The following is a 22,969-nucleotide window of genomic DNA, read 5'->3' as shown; positions in this document are numbered from 1 at the left end:
AGCACAGGAAAAAATCAACTGTAGCATGCAAACAATTCAAGCAATAATCTAGTCTTTGACTCAATCAAAAATAAGGCACATTAGTAATTCTTTAACTAGAATCATGCTCACCTGTAAAATACCTCCTTCTAAAGTTTGCCACTTGAGAAAATTTCCTCTTACATCATAGGAAGCAGCAACAAACTTCAGTTTTGTATTCTGATTAAGGAAAAACAAGAATAAAATAATGTTACATACTCTGAAAGTAATATAATAAAGAAATTTTCATTGTTGACTCATCCTTTCTTTTTCCAGAGACCAAATGTTAAAATCAACTGTCATTACTTTGAAGCAAAATTAATCTAAGCATCTGTATGACTAAACACACCAAAAACAAATGAACTGGGATTTTTGCACAAAAATTATTTCAGAATTAAGAGGCAGAGCTAGAGACAGATAACCTCCTTTCAAATCTGTTAAATGTGTGTGTGTGGAGGGGGTGAGTAAGGGAGGGAATAATCTATTCTTTCATTCTAGAAGGTCAAAAAGTTGGAGGTGAGAATTTGGACCTGTGAAGTGCTGGGGAAATGGCACAGAGTCCCAGTCAATCTTTGGAAGCCCTTCTTAAAAATGCAGAGATACAGAAGGACAGAGATTATTTTGCATTTAGTGATGAAAACTACCCTTCCCAACCGCACAAGTACTACTTGCTGCCATAACCACATGATCCAGAGGTATCCATATTAGTAAGACAGTCAAACTATATTGGTTAGTTCCTATAAGAAGCTGATATTTGGATTTACTCTAGTCATTAAATTTTTAAAAACAACCTAAAGAAGTAAGAATTATGACTAGTAACATTCTTATTACCATTTAAAATTGTAAATCAAAACGTAGTTATCCTTTAATAGTATAGTGACTTGTACCTGGTTTTGATCTTTAAAACTGAAATTTGTAGGAAGAGGTGTAGTACTGAGTACTTGAGGTGCTAATCCGAGCTGGTCTCCATAGAACAGCCATGGAAGATTCTGTCTCCTATAAACAATTACAATTGTTTTTATAATGGGGGATATTTCTTAGTATATATTTGTGAAAGTAACTGCACTGAATTTGGTCAAAATGACATTTTAGCAATCACAATATCCTTACCAAAATGAGACAGAATGAACAGTACGCAGTCCAGCAGTGTTTTCAAAGATAAACTGAAACAGTCGGCATGCATCAAAAGTGGCAGAGTCATAAGAATTCATGTTCATCACACACATATTTCCAAGAGCTTGGCAAGATGTTAGATTGGCATACAACTACAAGAGAACAATGGCAAAAAAATGTAACATGGCCCTTAATACCCTAAGCAAAAGTTGATATAGAAATTATGATTGGTTTTAATTTTATCTATTCTACAAATTGTTTTTGGGGGGTATTCTTTTACTTTTTAATACCTTTCCTCTAATTTAAGTAGAAAAGATCTTTCCATATGGCAGATGAATAATGTATACATTTTAATTATAAATTTTAGGTGAAAAAATAAAGACAAGCAATTGAAAGAAGAACTAACTAAAACTTACAGCATGACATTTAAAAAAACTATAAAGTAGAATAATTATATTTGAGAGAATAATAATTTGCTTTTCTCCCCAAATACCCCCAGTACATAGTTGTGTATTTTTTTTTCAGTTGTAGGTCCTTCTAGTTGTGGCACATGGGACGCCACCTCAACGTGACCTGACGAGTGGGGCCATGTCCGTGGCCAGGATCCGAACCAGCAAAACCCTGGGCCGTGGGAAGTGGAGCGCGAGAACTTAACCACTTGGCCATGGGGCCGGCCCCGAGAGAATAATAATTTGTTTCTATATTAGAATTTACGCATATAATCTAATCCACTTTAAGTAATTTGTTTTATGAACAATAAAATAAGATCATTTGTTGAGTTTGCCCCTCAAACTTTTTTCTCAGTTTTCGCTATTACAAAAAGGCAACTCCATTTTTAGTTATTCAAGACAAAAACATTTCAACAAGCTTCTTTCTCTCCCTTCCCATTTCCAACTTATCAGTAAATCCTGTTGGCTCAATCTTCAAAGTGTATCCAGAAGCTAAACACTTCTCTCATTTCCAAGGTGCCGTCCTTGTCCACGGGTCCACTCTCTCTCGCTGGATTACTCTAACACTTTCCTAACAGGTCTCCCTGCATCCGTCCTTGCCCCAACAAAATCCACTCTTGCTAGCGTGATCCTTTCAAAGCCTGAAGTTCAATCATGCCTTCCTTTGCATAAAAATCCTTCTATCTCCCCTACAGTAAACTCCAGGTCCTCGCCACAGCCACTCTCTTCATCCCTGAACTCATCTCTCCACTTTCCCTTCTCATCTGCTCCAGCCACTCCAGCCCCCTTCCTGTTTCTTAAGCACGAACACACCAGAGAACTCCTGCTCTGGCACCTCTGCACTGGCTGTGGTCTCTGCCTAGAACGCTCTTCCCCTAGACAGTTACATGACTCACTTTTTTTTTCAGGTCTTTGCTCAAAAATCACCCTCTCAGAGATGTCTGTCCTGACTGCCCTATATAAAATACCACCCCCTTTCCACTCTCTACGCCTTTTATCCTAATTTATTTGTCTTCATAGCACTTAGCACTACCTGACACTTACTTGGAATATAATTCCACAAGGGATTTTTTTCTGTCTTTTCCTGAAATACATAAACTGATTTGAGAATGGGGCCTGGAACACAGTAGGTCATCAGTAAACATTTACTAAATAACAGCATTAATCAGTTTCCCCCAACACTCAATTCCAGCTGAATAAGCTTGGACACATTTCTTTCTTTTCAAAGATTGGCACCTGAGCTAACAACTGTTGCCAATCTTCTTTTCTCTTTAAATTTTTTTCTTCTTCTCCCCAAAGCCCCCCAGTACATAATTTTATATTCTAGTTGTGAGTGCCTCTGGTTGTGCTACGTGGGATGCCGCCTCAGCATGGCCCGAGGAGCGGTGCCATGTCCGCGCCCAGGATCCAAACCGGTGAAACCCCAGGCCGCCGAAGCGGAGCATGCGAACTTAACCACTTGGCCACGTGGCTGGCCCTGTGGACATTTAATTTGTGTATAATAAAACGTGAAATGAATAACATTTTCTTTATGTATTCTCTTTCAGTCCACTAGCAAGGGTTTATTCTTCTTATAGAGGATGACCAAAAAGATATATCTACTTAGAAAACTTTTACCTGGGGGAAAAACGGCACCACAATTCTTCAGAATGAAATAAAATTATTTCCTAAAAATGCAAACTTACCCAACAAGCAGCTGCTGATGATTGCAAATACTTTGCAAACCATTCTGAAGTGAAAGACGCACCCTGTAAACAAAAAGACGAATTTTAGTTTTAAGTCCAAACAAAAATTCCTTAACCCTAGACTGTTAGGAAGACATTAATATGCATATTGTTGAATAGGAAATAACTATTATTACTATCTCAATTTATCAGAAAAATAGACTCTAATGAGAATATAAGAATTCTAAACAATGTCAGTGATTAGAAATATGACTGCATTACAAAATCACATTACTTAGACAAAAGATATAAGGAAACAAAGTATGTCTATAATCCAAAAAGACCATTATTCCCATTTCACTAATACAAAAAACAAAAATCAAAGTGGCAAAAAAATAAAAGAAAAACTAGATCCTGACAGTATTGAACGGTTAACATTTGTTGATTTAGGATTATTATATTGTATTAAATTGGCAAGTAATTAAAAAGAAATATTTGTGAATGATTTCTAAGCAGGAGATTGGTGATATACAGTCACCCCTCCACTTCTGTGCACTCCATGTCCACTGATGTGGAACCACAGATACAGAGGCCCAACTAAGGGACTTGAGCATCCTCGGATTTTGGCATCCTGGAACTAATCACCCGAGGATACTGAGGGACAACTGTACAGAGTAACTAACATTAAAATCTCCTAAGTGGTGGGGCTGGCCCCGTGGCCGAGTGGTTAAGTTCGCGCGCTCCACTGCAGGCGGCCCAGTGTTTCGTTGGTTCGAATCCTGGGCGCGGACATGGCACTGCTCATCAAACCACGCTGAGGCAGCGTCCCACATGCCACAACTAAAAGGACCCACAACAAAGAATATACAACTATGTACCAGGGGACCTTGGGGAGAAAAAGGAAAAAAATAAAATCTTAAAAAAAAAAAAAACAAAAAAAAAAAGAAAAAATCTCCTAAGTGGTGATTCTCAAACAATGATGAGCATCAGAAAGAAACACCTGTGGAATTTCCTAAAAACAGAAAATGGCTAGCTTCATCCAAAGCAAATGAATTAGAATCTCCAGGATGAGACCAAGCTCATGCACAGCTCTGAAAGCTGCAGATATAAGCCTCAGGCTAAGGAACCACTGTTTTAAAGCTTACCTGCACATCTTACTAAAAAATGAGGCATTGAGAAGCACCATCCAGAGTAAATTCTCTTCAATAAGTAAAAATTCTCATTTTGTAAGAGAAAAATATATGCATAGAAGGTTGAACAACATACCAAAAAAACTAGTAAAAAGGGAAAGCAATAGCAACTGTGCTGGAAAATGCATATAAAACAAAGCCACAAACCATGCCAGTGATAGTATTAAAGATGCATGATCCTTTATAAAACACTACCTACATACCTTAAACCAGGAATTTAGGAAGACTTAGGAAATTTGTCTTAAGGCAATAATCTCACCAAAAGGAAAAGCATGTCTATGTTCATAAAATGTTTGACAGCAACATCTTTAACAGCAAAAAAACTAAATATTCAATGGATGTACAATTACATAAATTTCAATGCATAAACTAGAGTATTATGTGACTGTTTAAAATTATAATTATATTGGTTGAGCCTGGAACATGGTATAGAGAAACCAAGGTAGTGCCTAAAAACTGATGGAGACGTGTCAAAATAACAGGAGCTATTTCAAAGGGAAATCCAAATTTGGGACAATTTGAGCTTTGAAAAGAAGAATAACAGTAACAGATTATAATACACTGAATAAACAAAGACTCCATGAGTTTGAAGTAAAAAAAAAAAGCACAGGGAGAGAAGAAATTTTCTATAAAGGAAATCTTTATAGAAGATTGCTAACTAATAAATATAAAGAGAATAATAGAATTGTGAAAACATTTTGAAATAACCAATTTAACAACTGATTTAGGCAAGAGTCATCAATGGCTGCTAAAATGGATATTTACATACTGTCAAAGCAAAATTTCAGATTAATTTATTAATCACAGTACCTTCACAACGGAGAGAAGTGGCAGACAACACTGTGACCAATCAAATTTAGCATCACCAATACTTTGACAGCCTGACATTATGGGTTCCTTATTATGATGCAATGGGCTGTACAGAACACCTATATTTTTGCAAACAAATGTTCCACTGAGTCTCATCATGAGAAAACAATGAGAAAGATCCAGATTGTGGGACACTCTACAAGAAAACTGGCCTTTACTTTGCAAGAGTCAATGCCATAAAACAAAGAAAGCAAAAACAAAAAAACACAAAAGCAAAATAGAGCAAGTATCTCTGTTCTAAATCAAAGGAGACAAAAACCGCTAATCGTAATGTGGTATCTTTGACTGGATTCTGGAAACCACCTCCCTCCCAAAAAACTGGAGGGGAATAAAGGATATTATTGAACAAGTGGAGAAATGTGGATATGAACAGTGTATCAGGTAATTCTATTACATTAATTTTACATTTCTTAGATGTGATGCCAGGAAAATGCCCTTGTTCTTAGGAGCTATATAATAAAGTATTTATGAGTAAAACGTCCTATGTCGACAATTTGTTTTCAAGTGGCTCAGAAAAAAATATGTGCATGTGTATGCACGCATTTACACACACAGAGAAACATAGAGCAAATGCAGCAAAATTAATAGTTGGCTAACCCAGGTAAAAGATATATGCACAGTCACTGTCTTATTTTTTCCAACTTTTCTGCAATTTTGAAATTTTCCAAAATAAAACTTGGAAAAAACAAAAATCAAAGATGTGAGCTCTTTGGAGAAAGGGAATGGGAAGCCATTGACTCATATATATGGATATTCTTTACTGATTGGCAGCTATATTCCTGGAAAAGGACTGGATGCCTCTCTTGTAAAATTATACAAAAATAATTACATTCCAATTCTGTATTACTCAAGAAAACATTTGATCTGTAATGTTCTACATACACTTTCCAATCAGGAAGAGTGTATGCTATTAAGTCAATACAAGTATTTCAGTCTAGCTGGCAATTACATTCTCAACATAAACTAATAAAGATGCATTCTGGTTTATCAATCAGTCTAATCTCTTGTGAATCTAATTACTTTGAATTGGTCCCTTAAAACCTGACTGACCTGCAAATGCACTGATAAAACTGAGTTCTTACACCTGTCTTGCTGAGGACAGGGCCAAGACAGTTATACCATCTTAGCTACATTTTGTTGACGCGTTTCACTCACTGGCTACACAGAACCAGTCTGAATAAACACCAGTTATAGAATGCCTTAAAGTCACGGACTTCAAATTTGTCCTTAGGAAAGCATCAGTGTTTAAGACCGGCATGTTTAAATGAAATACATTAGCTGAATCAGATAAACTTTAAGACTGGAACAGCCTTTCCCTGCCCACCTGCACTTCCCAGCGAGAGGTCTACATCTGATCTACTACATAGTGGTGTGGGAGGGAGGATGTGGAGGTGGTGTGGAAGAGAGCTGTGTTACATTAAGCAAATGAGTAAATTCAGGATGAGACCCAGATTTCTCACTACTGAAGAAAGTACTGTCAAGTCTCACTACTTTCAAAATGAAAGGCTAAAAAGAACTCTGCAGTATTGCTTTGAAATTGAAAGTATCAGTATGAACTCATTTATTTTAATATATATACAAGATAAATACAGAAACAGTACAGATATGTGTACGTATTTTCTAGCTATGTCTGCTAAGAGGGCATAGTAACCGTGGTAATCTTGGTTTCTAAATATTATCATTAAGAGCTTCTTAGAGAAGTGGCTGATTCCAGGGCTGAGGCAGGAAAAGCACAAGATGAGCCTGGAAATCTTGTTGTGTCAGAAGGTAAGGAAATGTTCAAATGATGATGAGAACACATGAATAAGACATAGGCGCCAACTTCAAGGGGCTTTTACAGGCCAAATCTAGGATAATTTGAGCATCAAAACAAATAATACATGTATTGGATTAAATATTGAATAGGAACCAATTGAATAGAATAGGAACCCACAAATCTATACTGTCATTAATAAACAAATAAATATAAAAATGAGAAGTAGGGAAAATTCTTCCTTACAGTAGAATGTTAATAAATGTGGGAGGAAAGATAGAAACATCTGGCAACCATCATAGTAGCAGTTGATAAAGCCCAGCATTATCAGGGGAGACTAAAGCTACTATGTCAAGGTTTAGTGAAGAGGAGGAAGCCTAATCTTGGAAATTCTCTTCAAAGATACTATTCAATTACAAAGGGAAAATGGTAACTTTATAGCAGACATGGGACTTTCTGGCAAGTGATCAAGGAATTTTTGCTTGGTTTATCAAGATCCTAGATTTCACTCTCATCACGGCTATCCTCACAGCTCTCCTAATCACTCTCAATTATTCAAAGATGATTTTAGCAACTAGATCTGAGCCTATTCACCCCAAGCTCTGCTGGCATTGCTGGCATATTGGATATCTTCAATGCTCATTAACTAACTCCTAGGTAGTCAGCTAACTCCTATTCTCTCGGATTTGTGACCTCTTCAGTTCCAATTCATCCACTTACTTCCCATTTTACATCTGTTGCAAAAACTGTAAATCTATGCCACCACACTCTCATCCATAAAATAAAGAACCTGCCAGATATGAATAATCTTCATTTCTCCAATGACAACCAAGTACAGGCACTTTGAGGTAGGTATTATGATTATACCCAATTTACAGACAGTAAAACTGAGGTTTAGAAATGTTAAGTCCAAAGATACAAAACTAATGACTGATAAATCCAGGATTCAAATCTAGAGTCTCTGGTGCTCTGAACTCTATTATACTGCATTCTTTATAGGATCTACAAAGGAATTTTGCAGCTTAAACATTCTGAGATTCACTGAAAAAGGAATGAGCTAATGTAGAGAAGAGAGTAACTGTTATAAATTACTGATAATTATAATGCTGAGTTATTAGTGTAAGGTTTCTTAGACTGATGATTTGTTTTAAAGTGACTTACACATAAACAGTTCTCATTTTAGTCCCAAATTAATTACCAAAGGAAGAAATGCAGAAAGATCCTTAACAATGGGACAAAAAAATTCCAAGATACTCACAAGCTCTCCATAACGTGCAGTTGAAATCATATGTGGAGGAAAATTCCCTGTACTGCTGAAACATAATCCCCCTGTCTTCATAAATAAATAAGAAAAAAAAATCCTAGTTTATGGAAAGGTATAAGCAATTTAATTTTAAAATATACTTTATCAGTTTGATTAGCCTTACTAAAATGTTAGGTTCTGAACATGCACAGGATCTGCTGGTATTGATGAACGTTGGTTCACATCGAACACACCTGTTAATATAGCAAAAATAATTTTTAAAACATTAGTGAATTATACTAAACCTAGTTTAATCGAGAACTTGTCTTCATAAATGCTGGATTAGTATACATTAATTCAGCTAAGCAATTACTTGTAATAAAGTAAACAAATTAAAAATATTAACACCAATTTGAATAGTTCTATACCACTCTTTGGATTACAAGGCAATTTAAAAATAATGAAATTAACCAACAATAGGAGAGTATTCTTTCAAAACCACTTGGAATGTATAAAATAAATAATACTGAATAGCAAAGATGGTTAAGTCACTCAATTGATAAAAGAGCCCAACAAACTCATATAAGTGAAACCAATCCATTTTTATAAGTAGTTTTATCAAATATACTCTCCTTATTTTATCTGCTACAAAGAAAAAAAGTAATATAAGCTAAAAAGATATGTTTATCTATGCCCTCATCAAATCTACAACCAATACTCTTTAAAGTCTATTCATCATCTTTATTTTATGAAAATACATTTTTCATTAATGAACGATATAATAAGAGGGAGGGCACTGGCCTACTGGGGACACTGATGGGTTTATATGAATATTCATTACTTGCAAGATGGGGCAGGTAGGAGGAGGGTCTGGAGCATGGCACAGAACTCAAACTGGGCTTGGGTGGTAGTGAAGGGGAAGACTTGGGGATCAACCCAGCAATCAGTATTTGGATGCTACAAGCCAGGTCAGCCTAAAAGAAAAGAAGATCCAACACTAAGTATCCCCAGAAGAAACTACTCAAGTATTTTCTATCTTAAACTTTGTAATCAAAGAGAAAACTGTGCTTAGAGGGAAGTCATCAGGTAGGCCTCTAAAAAAAGTGAATAAGTTGAAATAGGGATAATGTGTTTGAGTTAGAGAGAGGGAAGGGTGTATGTGTGTGATGTGCATATACACATGCATAACAGAGCAACAGGAAGTGACAGAAAATAGGGCTATAATCAGGGCACCTGGGTTATTATAATTACCATTATATTAATATGCTTTTTTATATAACATGATAATATATAAAGCACAGTACCTGGCACATAGTAAGTATGCTGCAAACAGAAGTTACTGTTATATACTATATATCACATTATAGATGATGTACAAATTATATAATAAATAAAAATAGCTACAGTAGCCCCCTCTTATCCATGAGGGATACATTCTAAGACCCCTGGTGGATGCCTGAACACTATACAGTCAAGGGCCACATGATGACATTTCAGCCAATGACAGACTGCATATATGACAGTGATTCCATAAGATTAGTGCCATATAGCCTAGGTGTGTAGCAGGCTATACCATCTAGGTTTGTGTAAGTACTCTCTGTGATGTTTGTACAATCATGAAATCACCCAATGATGCGTTACTCAGAATGTATCCCCGTCATTTAAGAGATGCATGACTGTATATACATGCTTCTTCCTATATACACATACCTATGATAAAGTTTAATTTATAAATTAGGCATAGTAAGAGATTAACAACAATAACTAATAATAAAATAGAACAATTATAACAATATACTGTAATACAAGTTACCATAGATCTTAGCAACCTCAGCATACAACTTTTTCTTTCTTAAGTCAAGAACTTTCACCTTTTCACTTAAAGGAAGCACTTTACGACTTGTTGTTGGCATATCTGAATTGCCAGCACCACTACTCTCGTACCTTGGGGCTATTATCAAGTATAATAAGGGTTACTTGAACACAAGCACTGCGATGACATGACAGTAGATCTGATAACCGAGATGGATACTAAGTGACTAATGGATAGGCAGTACATATAGTGTGGATACACTGGACAAAGGAATGATTCACGTCCTGAGCAGAACAAAACAGAAAGGCACGAGATTTCACTACTCAGAACTGTGTGCAATTTAAAACTTTTGAATTGTTTATTTCTCGAATTTTCCATTTAATATTTTCAGATCACAGGTGACTGAGGATAACTGAAACAAGGAAAGTGAAACTGCAGATAAGGGGGAACTACTGTACCTTTTGCTGAGCACTTACTCTGTAGTGCTATACTAAGAACTGTACATATTTATTTCTGAGCTGTCATAACAGCCATAAAATGGGTGATCTATCCCCACTCCAAAGACAAGGAGACTGACTTACTGAGCTATCTAAGGTCAAACAATAAGAGACTGAGTCAAGATTTGAACCCTATTCTGTCTCATTCTCTGGGCCTCAGCTTCTTTATCTGCTAATGCTACTTCTATCCTTCCTTGGGTTATTGTGAGGAGCAAGTGATATGATGGGAAAGTACTTTACAAAGGTACAGATCCCACATAAATATAAGATGATATTAAAAAGGTTAGCACCCAGCACACTGCTTACCTGTCTCCTAAAGCATTTGCTACCGTAAAAGAGTTTTCATTTTCATCACAGAGCTTACAAGTTGCTTGAGACAACAACGTTCCATTGACATCTCTTTCCACTAAACAATTAGAAACAAAATTAAGATGCAACTCACAGTCAACATATAAGCTCCTATATACTTAGTAAAATCCATTTGTAATTATTATTCTAATAATTCTCAAAACACCTATTTGCGTAAAAGGCATGTCAAGCACCTCCATAATAAAATATAGAAAAGTGAAGACTTCCCCATTCCCACATAAAAAAACTGAGACTAATTTTCCAAATCATTAATAATAAACTAATATTTTTTCCTTAAAAGTTTTCTTACCTCTCACCTGTACATTCCTGTTATACTAGGTATGGGGAAACAAGTATTTTCTTAGACTGCTGATATGTTTCTGCAACTTAGAGGACTTTTGGCAGTATCTATTATTAAAACTTTAAATTCACATACCATACAACACTACAATTTCATTTTTAGATACCTACCCTACAGAAACACTTGCACATGTGTATGAGGATATACATCAAAGCACTATTTGTTAGAAAACAACCTAAATATTTAAAACAACGAAATGGTGCTATATCCATACTATGAAACTATAGAATGGATTAAAAAGAAGGAGGTAGATCTAACAGGTCATATTAAGTGAAAAAAGTATACTACAGAACAATATTTTTGGTGTGAAACATTCATAAAAATACCACTTACATTTCCTGTGACCATAATGTCTATCTGTACATTAAAAACAGGAAAAGAAAAAGATTCTAGGAGGACACACTCTCACACACACCCCCACACCCCCAAATAGTAACAATCACTTTGGGGCTGAGGGAATAATAGAGAATCTGCATTGGGGAAAATGGTCAAAGATCATTAGTCCCAATCATGTTATCCATAATGTTTTAAGTTTTTGCAAGGTAGTAAAAATAATTTTAACAAAAGGTGAACAACTTGTTCCTTGTGCAGTCATTCTGTTTCAGGGGACGCCATTTACTGAAACGGAGTTTAGTTTACTATTTACTCAGGCCCCACTACTTAGTCTCTCTCTTCTTTTCTTCTCATGCTCCACATTAAAAAAATAAGATTAAAATTAAAAAATAAATCTGCAAATCCTGACAGCTGTCTCTTCAAAATATATCCAGAATATATATTATCTCTACCTCCACAACTACTCCCTGGGCACAGTGCCACCATCTAGCATCTGAACTTTCACAACAACTTCCTAACTGGAGCCCTGGTTCTACTCTCCAGGCAGAAGCTAGAGTGAGCCTTTTAAAAACTAAATGTGATCATTTCACTCCTAGGAAAATCTTACGGTGGTCTTTCCTCTTCACACAGGGTAATTTCCAAGGTCACCATCATAGCCTTTTAAAAGGCCTTACATGATCTGCACACCATCACTCCCAACTTTTCAGACCCACTTGCTTCTGCTTTCCTCCTCCTTTGCTTCAGCCACATTAGTGTACTTGCTGATCTTTGAACATGCCAAACACGCCCCCCATCTTAGGACCTTTGCACTTGCTATTCCTTCTGTTAGAATGAGTTCCCCAAGCATCTACATGGCTCTGTCCCTCACTTCCTTCAAGTCCTTGCTCAGATGTCACCTTTCCAGAGATCATGATCATCTACGTAAAATAACACCCTGCTCTCCCCCTTTCCCTGCCTTATTTGTCTTCACAGCACTTACTATCACCCGCTAAGTACTCAGCCACTTGTTTACTGTTTTTCTCTTGCCACAAGAATGTTTTTTTTTTGCCACAAGAACGTAAGTTTGATTCATTGCTGTATCCCAACATCTAGCAGGTGGTGCTCAAACTTTTTTTTAATTAGAATGGTTTAAAATTGGGAGGTTTCATATAAAAGTTTATATTTCTGGCATTTCTTAAAAATAGAAAAATCTAGCTTCATGGGACCCATGTTCTTACATGACAACAACATACTGGAGTTGAACTGGGGCTAGCTATTGCCCTTTAGCTTAACTGTCTTTCTGCTAAACAAAGTTTTAAAAATTTATTTTAAAATTTAATTTTTATCAACAAATATTTATGAATAAATGAATAAATATGACGACACTTCTATAAATATTTTTAAGGATAAGACATATAAATGCATACAGCATTCCTGGAAGAATATAAAAGAAACTTAACAGTGGTTACATTTGAGGACTGGGAATGGGAGTGGGGGTAAGAGGGAAAAGGACCTTTGGTTTTTATTTTGTATTTTTCTATACTATTTAAATTTCTAACCACATGCACATATTACTTTAATTTTAAAAAGTAAAATTTTGAAGTTGAAAAATGCAGATACATGTATTTTTAAGCAGTAGGTCTCTATGTGCTCTTTTGGAACTATCTCCAAAATAAACTGCATATAAACACTCCAAAATATTTTCATTTATATAAAAAAAACTTTGCAAGCAAAGAGAAGTAACAATTACCTTAGGGTAACTTCTGGAAAATGAAATAGGTGGGGAGTGCAGACTTTCACTTCTCATTTTATAGCCTCAAGAATTATTTGATATTTTTAATGATGTGTACTTACTGTGTTAATAATTTTTCAATAATTATTTACCTGATAAGGGCATTCTCTTCTTCTACTAGAAATGGGATGAGTTGAGAGAAGCTGTGCAAGAAGTGAAATGTACCCTCTTTCTGTTCACTCTTCCACTCCTTCCCAACCCCTCTTACAAACCCACGAAGAAATTAACAGCACAAGTTCAAGGCAGCTCTAAGGAGCTCACACCACGGAGAATTTTAAGTACGTAAAAGTAGCCTCCAAAATAGTGAAATACTGTTTGCACAGCTGATTGAACCTTAAGGGGTCCTGGGGTCAGAGCCACTGTTTAGACCCCCTGGAATCCAGCCTTTATTCTCAACAATTCACTAAAACTGCAACTTTAACACCAGTAATTTCTGACTGTCAAAAGTCATCTCAGTAACTCAGTCCACACTGACTTCTCCACAGCATTGAATCTATGGACCATCATTGCCTTCACTCCCACTTAGAAATTCTGGAGATATTTGTGACTTTTCCCTTTTCCTCATCCCCATATTCCATCACTCATCTAGGTCTATTATCACCCTTTTAATGTTTCTAGCATCTACTCCTTTGTGTATAATTTGTCTCAACTCCGGTTCAGGTCTTTATATCCTCATGTCTACAGAACAGCAACAGTCTCTTCAGTTCTCCCTACTTCCAGTCTTCCATTTCTTAAACGTAAACGTCATGAGGGCAGGGACTTTATTCCTGCTTACTAAATTCCGTTAACTGCGTTATCCCTTATGCCCCTGGACAATGCCTAGCACATAGCAGGCATTCAATAAACATTTGTTGAATGAACAAATACAACAGATGGCTGCCAGATTAATCACTCTCCTGTTCAAAACTTTCAGTGAAACACCTATGCCTACAGAACATCCTACCATTCAAAGCCTTCCACAGTCTGGACCAATGCTCCTGGCAAAACGTTATTCTCATAGTCCCTACACTTTCCATCTGGATGCTTACATTTGTAATAATACCCTTACTCACACTGTTCCTTCTGCCTGGAATGTTCTCCTCTCTTTTGCTACCTTTAGAAATTCTATTAATCCTTCAAGGTTCAGCTATTATACTGCCTTTTCCTGCAACCTTCTCAAACAACCCTGGTTGAAGTGAGTTCGTCTTTATACAGCAGTTATTGTCTATAGTGCACATTTGATGATTTAATATATGTGCCCCTTGTGAAAATCTTTTATTGCTATCTTGCTCTGCAAACTACTTTTCCATATGCATGTCCTGCCTTCTAACTAAATAAATTGATGGCAAGGATTTTTATTTCTTTAAAAAAATTAATTTTTGAAAAGGTAATGCATAAATAAAGTTTAAAAATAAAAGGCACAGAAGAATTTAAAGTGAAAATTAAGTCTCTTCCCAACCCCTTTCTCCCAGACACCCAGTTTTCCATTGGAGGCAACTATTGGAGGCAACAGTTACCAGTTTCTTGTGAATTCTTCCAGATATAGGCTATGCATAAGCACATATGCATACGTAATCTTTTTTAGAAAGCATAAATGGTAGCATACCAAATACATAAAACAGTACCTATGACAACCAGCAGGTACTCAACACGTATTTGTGGATGAATGAACTTCCTATACCTTGCTTTTTTACTTAATATACCTGGGATTTCTTTCCACAGCAATAGTTATAGAACTGTGTTATCAGACAAATATTTACCTGTACTGGGACAAGAAATTTCTAGATGAGGGCCACCAGGCAACAACCTGCATTTAATAAATATTGTCAAGTTGCTCTCCAGAGAGGTTGCACCAATTTCTAGTTCCCCAATATAAAATGAATGATTGTTTCCCTGTCTCCTGTATCCCTTGGAAACACGTTGTTAAAGTTCAAAAAGTTTGATAACAAAATCTGGTAGGTCAAAAACAAAATTTACTTTAAAATTTTAATATTATACTTACTAAGTAAAGTTGAAGATTTTTTTCATGTTTAATTATTTTTTTCTCTGTGAATATTATTCATGATTTTTGGCCATTTTTAAAAATCAGTTGTTCAGGGGCTGGCCCGGTGGTGCAGCTGTTAAGTGCGCACGTTCCGCCTCAGCAGCCCAGGGTTCACCAGTTCGGATCCTGGGTGTGGACATGGCACCGCTTGGCAAGACATGCTGTGGTAGGCATCTCACATAGAAAGTAGAGGAAGATGGGCATGGATGTTAGCTCAGGGCCAGTCTTCCTCAGCAAAAAAGAGGAGGATTGGCAGCAGATGTTAGCTCAGGGCTAATCTTCCTCAAAAAAAAAAAATCGGTTATTCATCTTGTTCTAAGTTATTGTAGAAGCTTTACATGTAGTGCAGATTGCAGAACTTAGCCCTCTGTCTATTATATGTATTATAAATTTTCCCTAGTTTGTAGGGTTTTTTTCTGGTATTGCTTATGTTTTTCTTTTCAGGTGGTATTTTTTTATTTTTATGTAGCCAAATTTACCAACTTTTCCTTCTGTAGCTTCCAGGTTTTTTCACATACTTAGAAAACTTATTCCACACCAAGACTATAAAATGTTTTCCTATTTTTTATGAACTTTCATAGATTCATATTTAATACTTAAATATTTTCTTGACCTGAAATTTAGTTTTCTTTAAGGAATAAGATGGAAACTCAACTTAGTATTTTCCCAGTTTCCCCAACACCATTTACTAATTAGCCTTTTCTCCATTGATATGAAATGTCACTTTTATCACATACCACATTCCCATATGGAGTGAATCTCTTTGGTTTTTCTACTTTAAGTTTCATCCATCAGTATGTGCTACCCATATGCCAGCCATACATTATTACAGTAGCTATAAAATGTACATAATATTTGATGGGGCTGTTTCCTCTTTCCTTTTTCGGAATGTTCCTGGATTTCCTTGTATTTTTCAAGACAAACTTCATTTATTAAAGCCTACCTTTGTGTCTCTTGGTAACACTCTAAGTTTTCTTCAATTAATTTATCTCATACATTTCTCCTAAAGTTTATGCTTAGGCGTTTTTTTCTTTTCTGTAGTTACTGTAGATAAGATCTTTTCTTCATATTTTCTAAAGGACTGTTGTTCAGATAGAATTTCTTGAAATTAATTTTGTATCCAGGAACCTTTACCATTTACAATTTTTAGTGTTTCCCTTGGGTTTTCTAAACACATAATCAAATCATTGGAAATTAATGATGTTTATCTTCTCCTTTTTAAATACTCTATGATCTATTTCTTTCACTTAGCTAAGAGCACAGTTTACATTTTTATCTGGGTCCTGACACTAACAGAAATGCTCATAATTTTTCCCTATTAAGAATCATATCAGTTTTTGAGTTGAAACATATATTTTATCATGTTAAGGAAGTATCCAGCTAATCCTATATCATTAAGAATTTTTTTTGTTTACTTTTTTAAATTGAGGTTATGATAGTTTACAACCTTGTGAAATTTCAGTTGTATGTTATTAGTTGCCAGTCATCTTATAGGTGCACCCCTTCACTCTTTGTGCTCAACCCCACCTCGCCCCCTCCCCCTGGCAACCACTAATCTGTTCTCTTTGTCCATGTGTTTGTTTATCTTCCACATATTAGTGGAGTCATACAATTTGTCTTTCTTTATCTGGCTTATTTCACTTAACATAATACCCTCAAGGTCCATCCAGGTTGTTGTGAATGGGATGATTTTGTCATTTTTTATGGCTGAGTAGTATTCCATTGGATATATATACCATATCTTCTTTATCCAGTCATCAGTCAATGGGCACTTAGGTTGCTTCCACATCTTGGCTATTGTGAACAATGCTGCAATGAACATAGGGGTGTATAAGTCTCTTTGAACTGCTGATTTCAAGTTCTTTGGATAGATACCCAGTAGTGGGATGGCTGGGTCATATGGTATTTCTATTTTTAAGTTTTTGAGGAATCTCCATACTGTTTTCCATAGTGGCTGCACCAGTTTGACTTCCCACCAGCAGTGTATGATTTTTCTCCAAAACCTCTCCAACATTTGCTATTTTTTGTCTTGGCTAGTTTAGTCATTCTAACTGGTGTAAGGTGATATCTTAGTGTAGTTTTGGTTTGCATTTCCCCGATGATCAGTCATGATGAACATCTATTCATGAGCCTATTGGGCATCATATAGCTTCCCTGAAGAAATGTCTGTTCATATCCCCTACCCACTTTTTGATCAGGTTGTTTGATTTTTTGTTGTTGAGTTGTGTGACTTCTTTATATATTATGCAGATTAACCCTTTGTCAGTAACATGATTTGCAAATATTTTTTCCAGGTTGGTGGGTTGTCTTTTCGTTTCAATCCTATTTTCCCTTGCCTTGTAGAAGCTCTTTAGTCTGACAAAGTCCCATTTGTTTATTCTTTCTATTGCTTTCCTTGTCCGAGAAGACACAGTGTCTGAAAAGATCATTTTAAGACTGATGTCAAAGAATGTACTGCCTATATTTTCTTCTAGAAGTCTTGTGGTTTCAGGTCTTATGTTTAAGTCTTTGATCCATTTTGAGCTTATTTTTGTGAATGGCATTAGAGAATATTCTACCTTCATTCTTTTACATGTGGCTGTCCAGTTTTCCCAACACAAGAATTATTTTTTTAATCAAGTAAGGCTTTTTATTCTCTTCCCAATGTCTGCTGTTGTCTTAAACATCATTAAATTTTAGACAACAATAATAAAAAATACTATTAAGAAATCACCAAGCTATTTCAATTAATGTCTTTATCAAAAACAAACACAGATGAAGATTCATCACTACTATTTCATAATCTATTTATTACCTAAAATATGGCCAGTGGGACAGTGGCATTTGCCTTCTGCAGTTAAACCACTAGGGCAAGAAATGCAGTTCCAGCCATCTCGAGTAACACCTTTCTAAATTAAAAAAAAAAAAAAAAATTATTTTCTCCTGCTTAATTGATCATATAAGTTCAAAAAGCCACAATAGTGTATAATTAGCAGTCAATATTCAAATAAATCATAAACATATGAACTACATAAAAATCTCCTGGATAGCCAATTTGTGCTTATATTCCAAAATTAAGCTATACATTATTACTATGTATTGATGACTATTAACTCTGGGTAACAGTTCTTTCTTTTTCATGATTTTCAGTTCAAATGAGTCCTTCCTTTTATAATTAAAATTATCACTGAGTCTTTTCCACTTATAAAGAGAAAACACAACAAAATTCACCAAGGTTTTATCAATAGATAGCCCATTAATAGTTTAGTCTTATTTGTTCTAAAATAATTATTCTAATTTTTAAAAATTCAAATACATTAGCTTTTAAAAATTAAGTTATGGGGCCAGCCTGGTGGCGTAGTGGTTAAGTTCATGTACTTTGCTTCAGGGCCCAGGGTTTGCAGGTTGGGATCCTGCGCACAGACCTACACACTGCTCACCAAGCCATGCTGTGGCAGCGTCCCACATAAAAAATAGAGGAAGATTGGCACAGATGTTAGCCCAGTGACACTCTTACTCAAGCAAATAGAGGAAGATTGGCAACAGATGTTAGCTCAGGGCCAATCTTCCTCACAAAAAATAAATAAATAAATAAGTTCTGATTAAAAATGGGTGAGTTTTATGGTATATAAATTATATGTAAATATAAAGTTGTTAAAATTAAATTATGACATTTCCTTCTACCCATTAATAGTTTGCACTAATAAAGATTTTCAATAAATATGACATCATTAAAAATTGGGTTATTACATTATATTGTTTAGGAAAAACCTGGGGTAAAAATATAGTAATTATAATACAAACATGGATGTAACCAAAATTGATAGAAAACAATGACAATAACAAAACAATGCCACAAATTATTTTAAATTTTAGTTGAAAAGACTGGATATATCAAGAAATGCTCTTATATTTGGCACTACATTAATATAGGACTATTAAAAAATTATGATAGCTTAGTAAAGTCACTGAAAAATAAACCTGCTTTGGCGCCATTTCATATTAGTGACATTTTTATCATTGGTAATTCAGCTGGGGTCAATATTTTTAAAAATATAAAATAATTATCAAAATGGTCATCACATCTATAAGTACTAGCCATAAATTAGGACAACCGGTAATTTTATATTAACTTCCCAGATTGAATTTTTTTTAATACAGATAATGAGAAGTAACATTACTATAAAAGTCAGAACTGGCACACAGAGACTCCTAATTACCCAAAATGATTGGAAAATGTATTTCTGTTAATTAAGAATCATCATTTACAGTAACTATTAGTTTACTAACTTTCAAAAATTATGATATAATAAAATGACTAGAATACAGCAACAAATATTATTTAACATATTTAGTGATGCAACATTTCATGGACTTATCACACCTTAGATATCATTATGAACACGAATTATCATATAAAACTATTGACATAATAAGTCTAGGATACTAAATTCATTCTGTACCAAAGGATACACACATCCCATATTTGCTCTATATATGTATCATTTATCTATTTTTCTTTATATTTGAGTTACTCTAAGAAGAAAAATAAAGACATACAAATTTTCACAGCTTTGTGGTTTTTTGGATTCCAGATTTTGAAAACCAAAACAATATATTTCTGTTTTTTCAAAGTTTGCATAAAATTTCACTTACCTACCGAAATTTATTCAAGTAAAACCAAAGTTAGCTTAATAATTGTAAAGTTTGTGGGAAAATATGAGAGTGCAGCATTGTTAAAGTTTAAAAAATAAAGACATTTAATTTACTTTTTAATAGTAAAATTATTTAAAAATAAATACTCCATACCATGTTTTCTGGGCACTTTTTACAAATAATATCAGGTCCTCCATTATTAGAGATCACCTGAAATCCTGGTAGACACACACATGAAGTTCCTAAAAAGAAAAGAGTCAACTTTGACCTTGGTAAACAAAAATAAAACTCCAAGATTCTGAACCTTTTAATAATTCTTAAGATCTTGAAAAGTAGTATATTAGTTACGAGCAAGACTCTAGAGCCAGTACCTCTTGGCTTCAAATGCAGAAACATATTTCTAGGGTTCTAATCTTGATTCTGCTACTTAGTTGTGTGACCTTGAGCAAGTTACTGAACTTCTCTGTGCCCTGGCTTCCACTTGGGTAAAATGAGGACAACAGTATCTACCTCACAGGGTTAGTATGAGTATTAGTTACGTATGCTATGTATTAGTTAAGTATGTATATGTATTAGTTACATATTAGTATGTACAGGTCTTAGAGTATGTCTGCCACACAGTAGGTATTGTGTTTGCTATCATTTTAAGTGCAAGCATAACTAATCTATTAAATTATTGGACTATTAAACTAACAAACTATTGATTTATTGCTATGGGAAATTTTACATTTCTATTTCACCCAAACATACACATATACTCAATGAATTCAAATTTACTTTGTCCAAACAAAACCTTATCAGGAAAGTCACCTTGATTCAAATAAAAAGCACTGTTTTCCTTTGTTTGGACAGATAATAAACATTATAAAAAAAAATAACTATTGAACTTGCTGGATAGGTACGGATGTCATTCTCTAAGAAGACATAAGGTGGAATAGCACCCATAGGAATCTATGTGATAGAATGCATATGACATCTGGGTTCATAGTGATGAAACTAACACCTTACACTGGAGAGTCTGTGCAATGCTTTCTCATTCATATTTCCTCAGCTGAGGAGCCTGACCTGTCCTATACCATGAATTACATGAGGATATATCATATTTGAAGATGGCAGCAAGTAAGTACTATGGGTGACTAAATTGAGATTAAAAATATCTTAGACTTTAGAATATGGGAAAAGTCTTATTCTGAGCTGTGCAGTGAGAACTACAATCAAACGATGGACGTAACAAGAAAAAAAAACTTAAAGCTTAATCTAAAGAGATTTTAAGGGCAATTAGTAATATTCAACAATAAAATGGATAAGTCCTAAGGAAATCCATAATATTAAGAACACACTATATAGTGGAAATACATAGTTGGAGACTCAGAGCAAAGAGACACTTACAGAGTCTTCCAGTCTCAATGTGGGCGACACAGAAGACATTATAATCTCATCTGGGCTCCCATTTCCCAATCTGTAAAATTAGATGATTGGACCTAATCATGGTTAAGGTCCCTTCCAGCTCTTAGCTCTGGAATTTGAAAAGCAAGATAAAGGGCTGTTCAGGGCAGCCGGTGAAGTTCATACGCTCCTCTTTGGGGCGGGGTTCGCGGGTTCCGATGCCAGGCGTGGGCCTACGCACCTCTCATCAAGCCATGCTGTGGCGGCATCACACATACAAAATAGAGGAAGATTGGCACAGATGTTAGCTCAGCGATAATCTTCCTCAAGCAAAAGAGGAAGACTGGCAAAATGTTAGCTCAGGGCCAATCTTCCTCATCAAAAAAAGAAAAAAAAAGAAAAAGGCCTATAAAGTTCACAAACACTAATTTGCATTCCTTCCCCAATCTGTCCTGTCTCTTGCTCCTCTGCACCTCAGATTACTTCTCTATTTCTTCTCCATCGTCAGTGGGCGGCTTTCCAGGTGCCTCCCTAAAGACCCTTCGGACAGGAGTTGGAGACTGGCGCCCAGAAATCAATTACTGGCGAAGGCTCACGGAGTAGCGGACTCGGGAGTCCCCAACCTCGTTAGCGTGCAAGCTGCAATGTTCCAAGGAGATTCTTCTCTCAGGGGCAAGCGGTTAACTATCCTGAAACATTCTTCCCGCAGCCGCAAACGCGTTTCCGCGACGCCGGGCTCCGGGAGCCGCGCCGCGGCGGGAGAGTGACTGTGGCCGGGCCCACCCCGCCCCGCCCCGCCCCGCCTCACCTCGGTTGTCCTGCCGCTGGTTGGCTCCACACGAGACACAGGACAGCGCGGAGATATCGAAGTACTGGTTGTGGCCGCACGTCTCCGGCTCCTGGAAAGGTAAGGAGAAGGTCTGGGCCTGTGAGACGCGAGGAAAGACCAACAAGAGGAACGCAGTCACAGCCGCGGAGGGTAACGGCGACCAAGCCGCCATGTCCGCTCCAGCGCCGCTGCCGCCCGTCACCATGGTGCAGACGCCGGCGGCTGTAAGCCCCATCAGCCTCTGCGGCGAGCCGCCAGAGCCGATTGGACAAACCCCGCCTGGGGTTCCAGCAGCATCTGCCTGCGCCGCCTGGTTGCTAGGTTACCAAAGCCGCAGGAAGCTGCCTTGTCTGAAAAAGCGTGGGTTAGAGGCATGCTAACCCTGGATCCTGCAGGCGCGATGGGCTATTTAAAACCTTTGTTTCAAACTCTGGGACGCGACCCATTAGCGGGCCGTGAAATCAATTTAGGAGGTCAGGAAACAGCATACCACAGCAAAGAAAGTATCTGATTGTATCACAAAATTAAGAGTAAGTATTGTTTCATTAAACTGCTGAATGATATTTACATCAGAATTTATCCAGATTAAGTCTTGGTAAGGGAGACATTCCGACAGTGTATTTGTCAAAATATATTTGTCAAAAAGGTGGGGAAAACACCGATTTGAAGTATG

General features: G+C 36.2%; 1 protein-coding gene and 1 long non-coding RNA gene across 10 annotated transcripts in view; one reads left to right on the top strand and one right to left on the bottom strand.

Annotated features, from left to right (window-relative positions):
* The window catches only part of LOC139039909 (uncharacterized), an 81,712-nt gene extending 79,804 nt beyond the window's left edge, over positions 1-1,908 (top strand). The window contains exon 3 of one of the 2 annotated variants that reach the window (XR_011493256.1): positions 1,657-1,908. This is a non-coding gene — a long non-coding RNA (uncharacterized lncRNA). The remainder of the gene's footprint in view (positions 1-1,656) is intronic. The other variant, XR_011493257.1, reaches the window with a different exon arrangement.
* Positions 1-22,539, bottom strand: part of TMEM67 (transmembrane protein 67) — a 55,167-nt gene extending 32,628 nt beyond the window's left edge. For 3 of the 8 annotated variants that reach the window (XM_014841650.3, XM_070481340.1, XM_014841649.3), the window contains exons 1-10: positions 22,276-22,539; positions 20,235-20,323; positions 18,241-18,334; positions 10,917-11,016; positions 8,485-8,554; positions 8,316-8,390; positions 3,266-3,328; positions 1,129-1,283; positions 906-1,014; positions 112-198 (exon numbers count right to left, since the gene is read on the bottom strand). In XM_014841650.3, coding sequence (XP_014697136.3) covers positions 112-198; positions 906-1,014; positions 1,129-1,283; positions 3,266-3,328; positions 8,316-8,390; positions 8,485-8,554; positions 10,917-11,016; positions 18,241-18,334; positions 20,235-20,323; positions 22,276-22,531 — 1,098 coding nt within the window. In that variant the 5' untranslated portion in view covers positions 22,532-22,539. The other 5 variants (XM_014841647.3, XM_014841648.3, XM_070481341.1 and 2 more) reach the window with 4 other exon arrangements.
* Positions 22,540-22,969: the final 430 nt, after the last annotated feature.

The sequence above is a fragment of the Equus asinus genome, chromosome 12 (assembly GCF_041296235.1).
Source record: "Equus asinus isolate D_3611 breed Donkey chromosome 12, EquAss-T2T_v2, whole genome shotgun sequence".
Lineage (NCBI taxonomy): Eukaryota > Metazoa > Chordata > Mammalia > Perissodactyla > Equidae > Equus > Equus asinus.
Note: the sequence above shows the minus strand (reverse complement) of the source record. Positions and strands in the feature narration are given on the sequence as shown.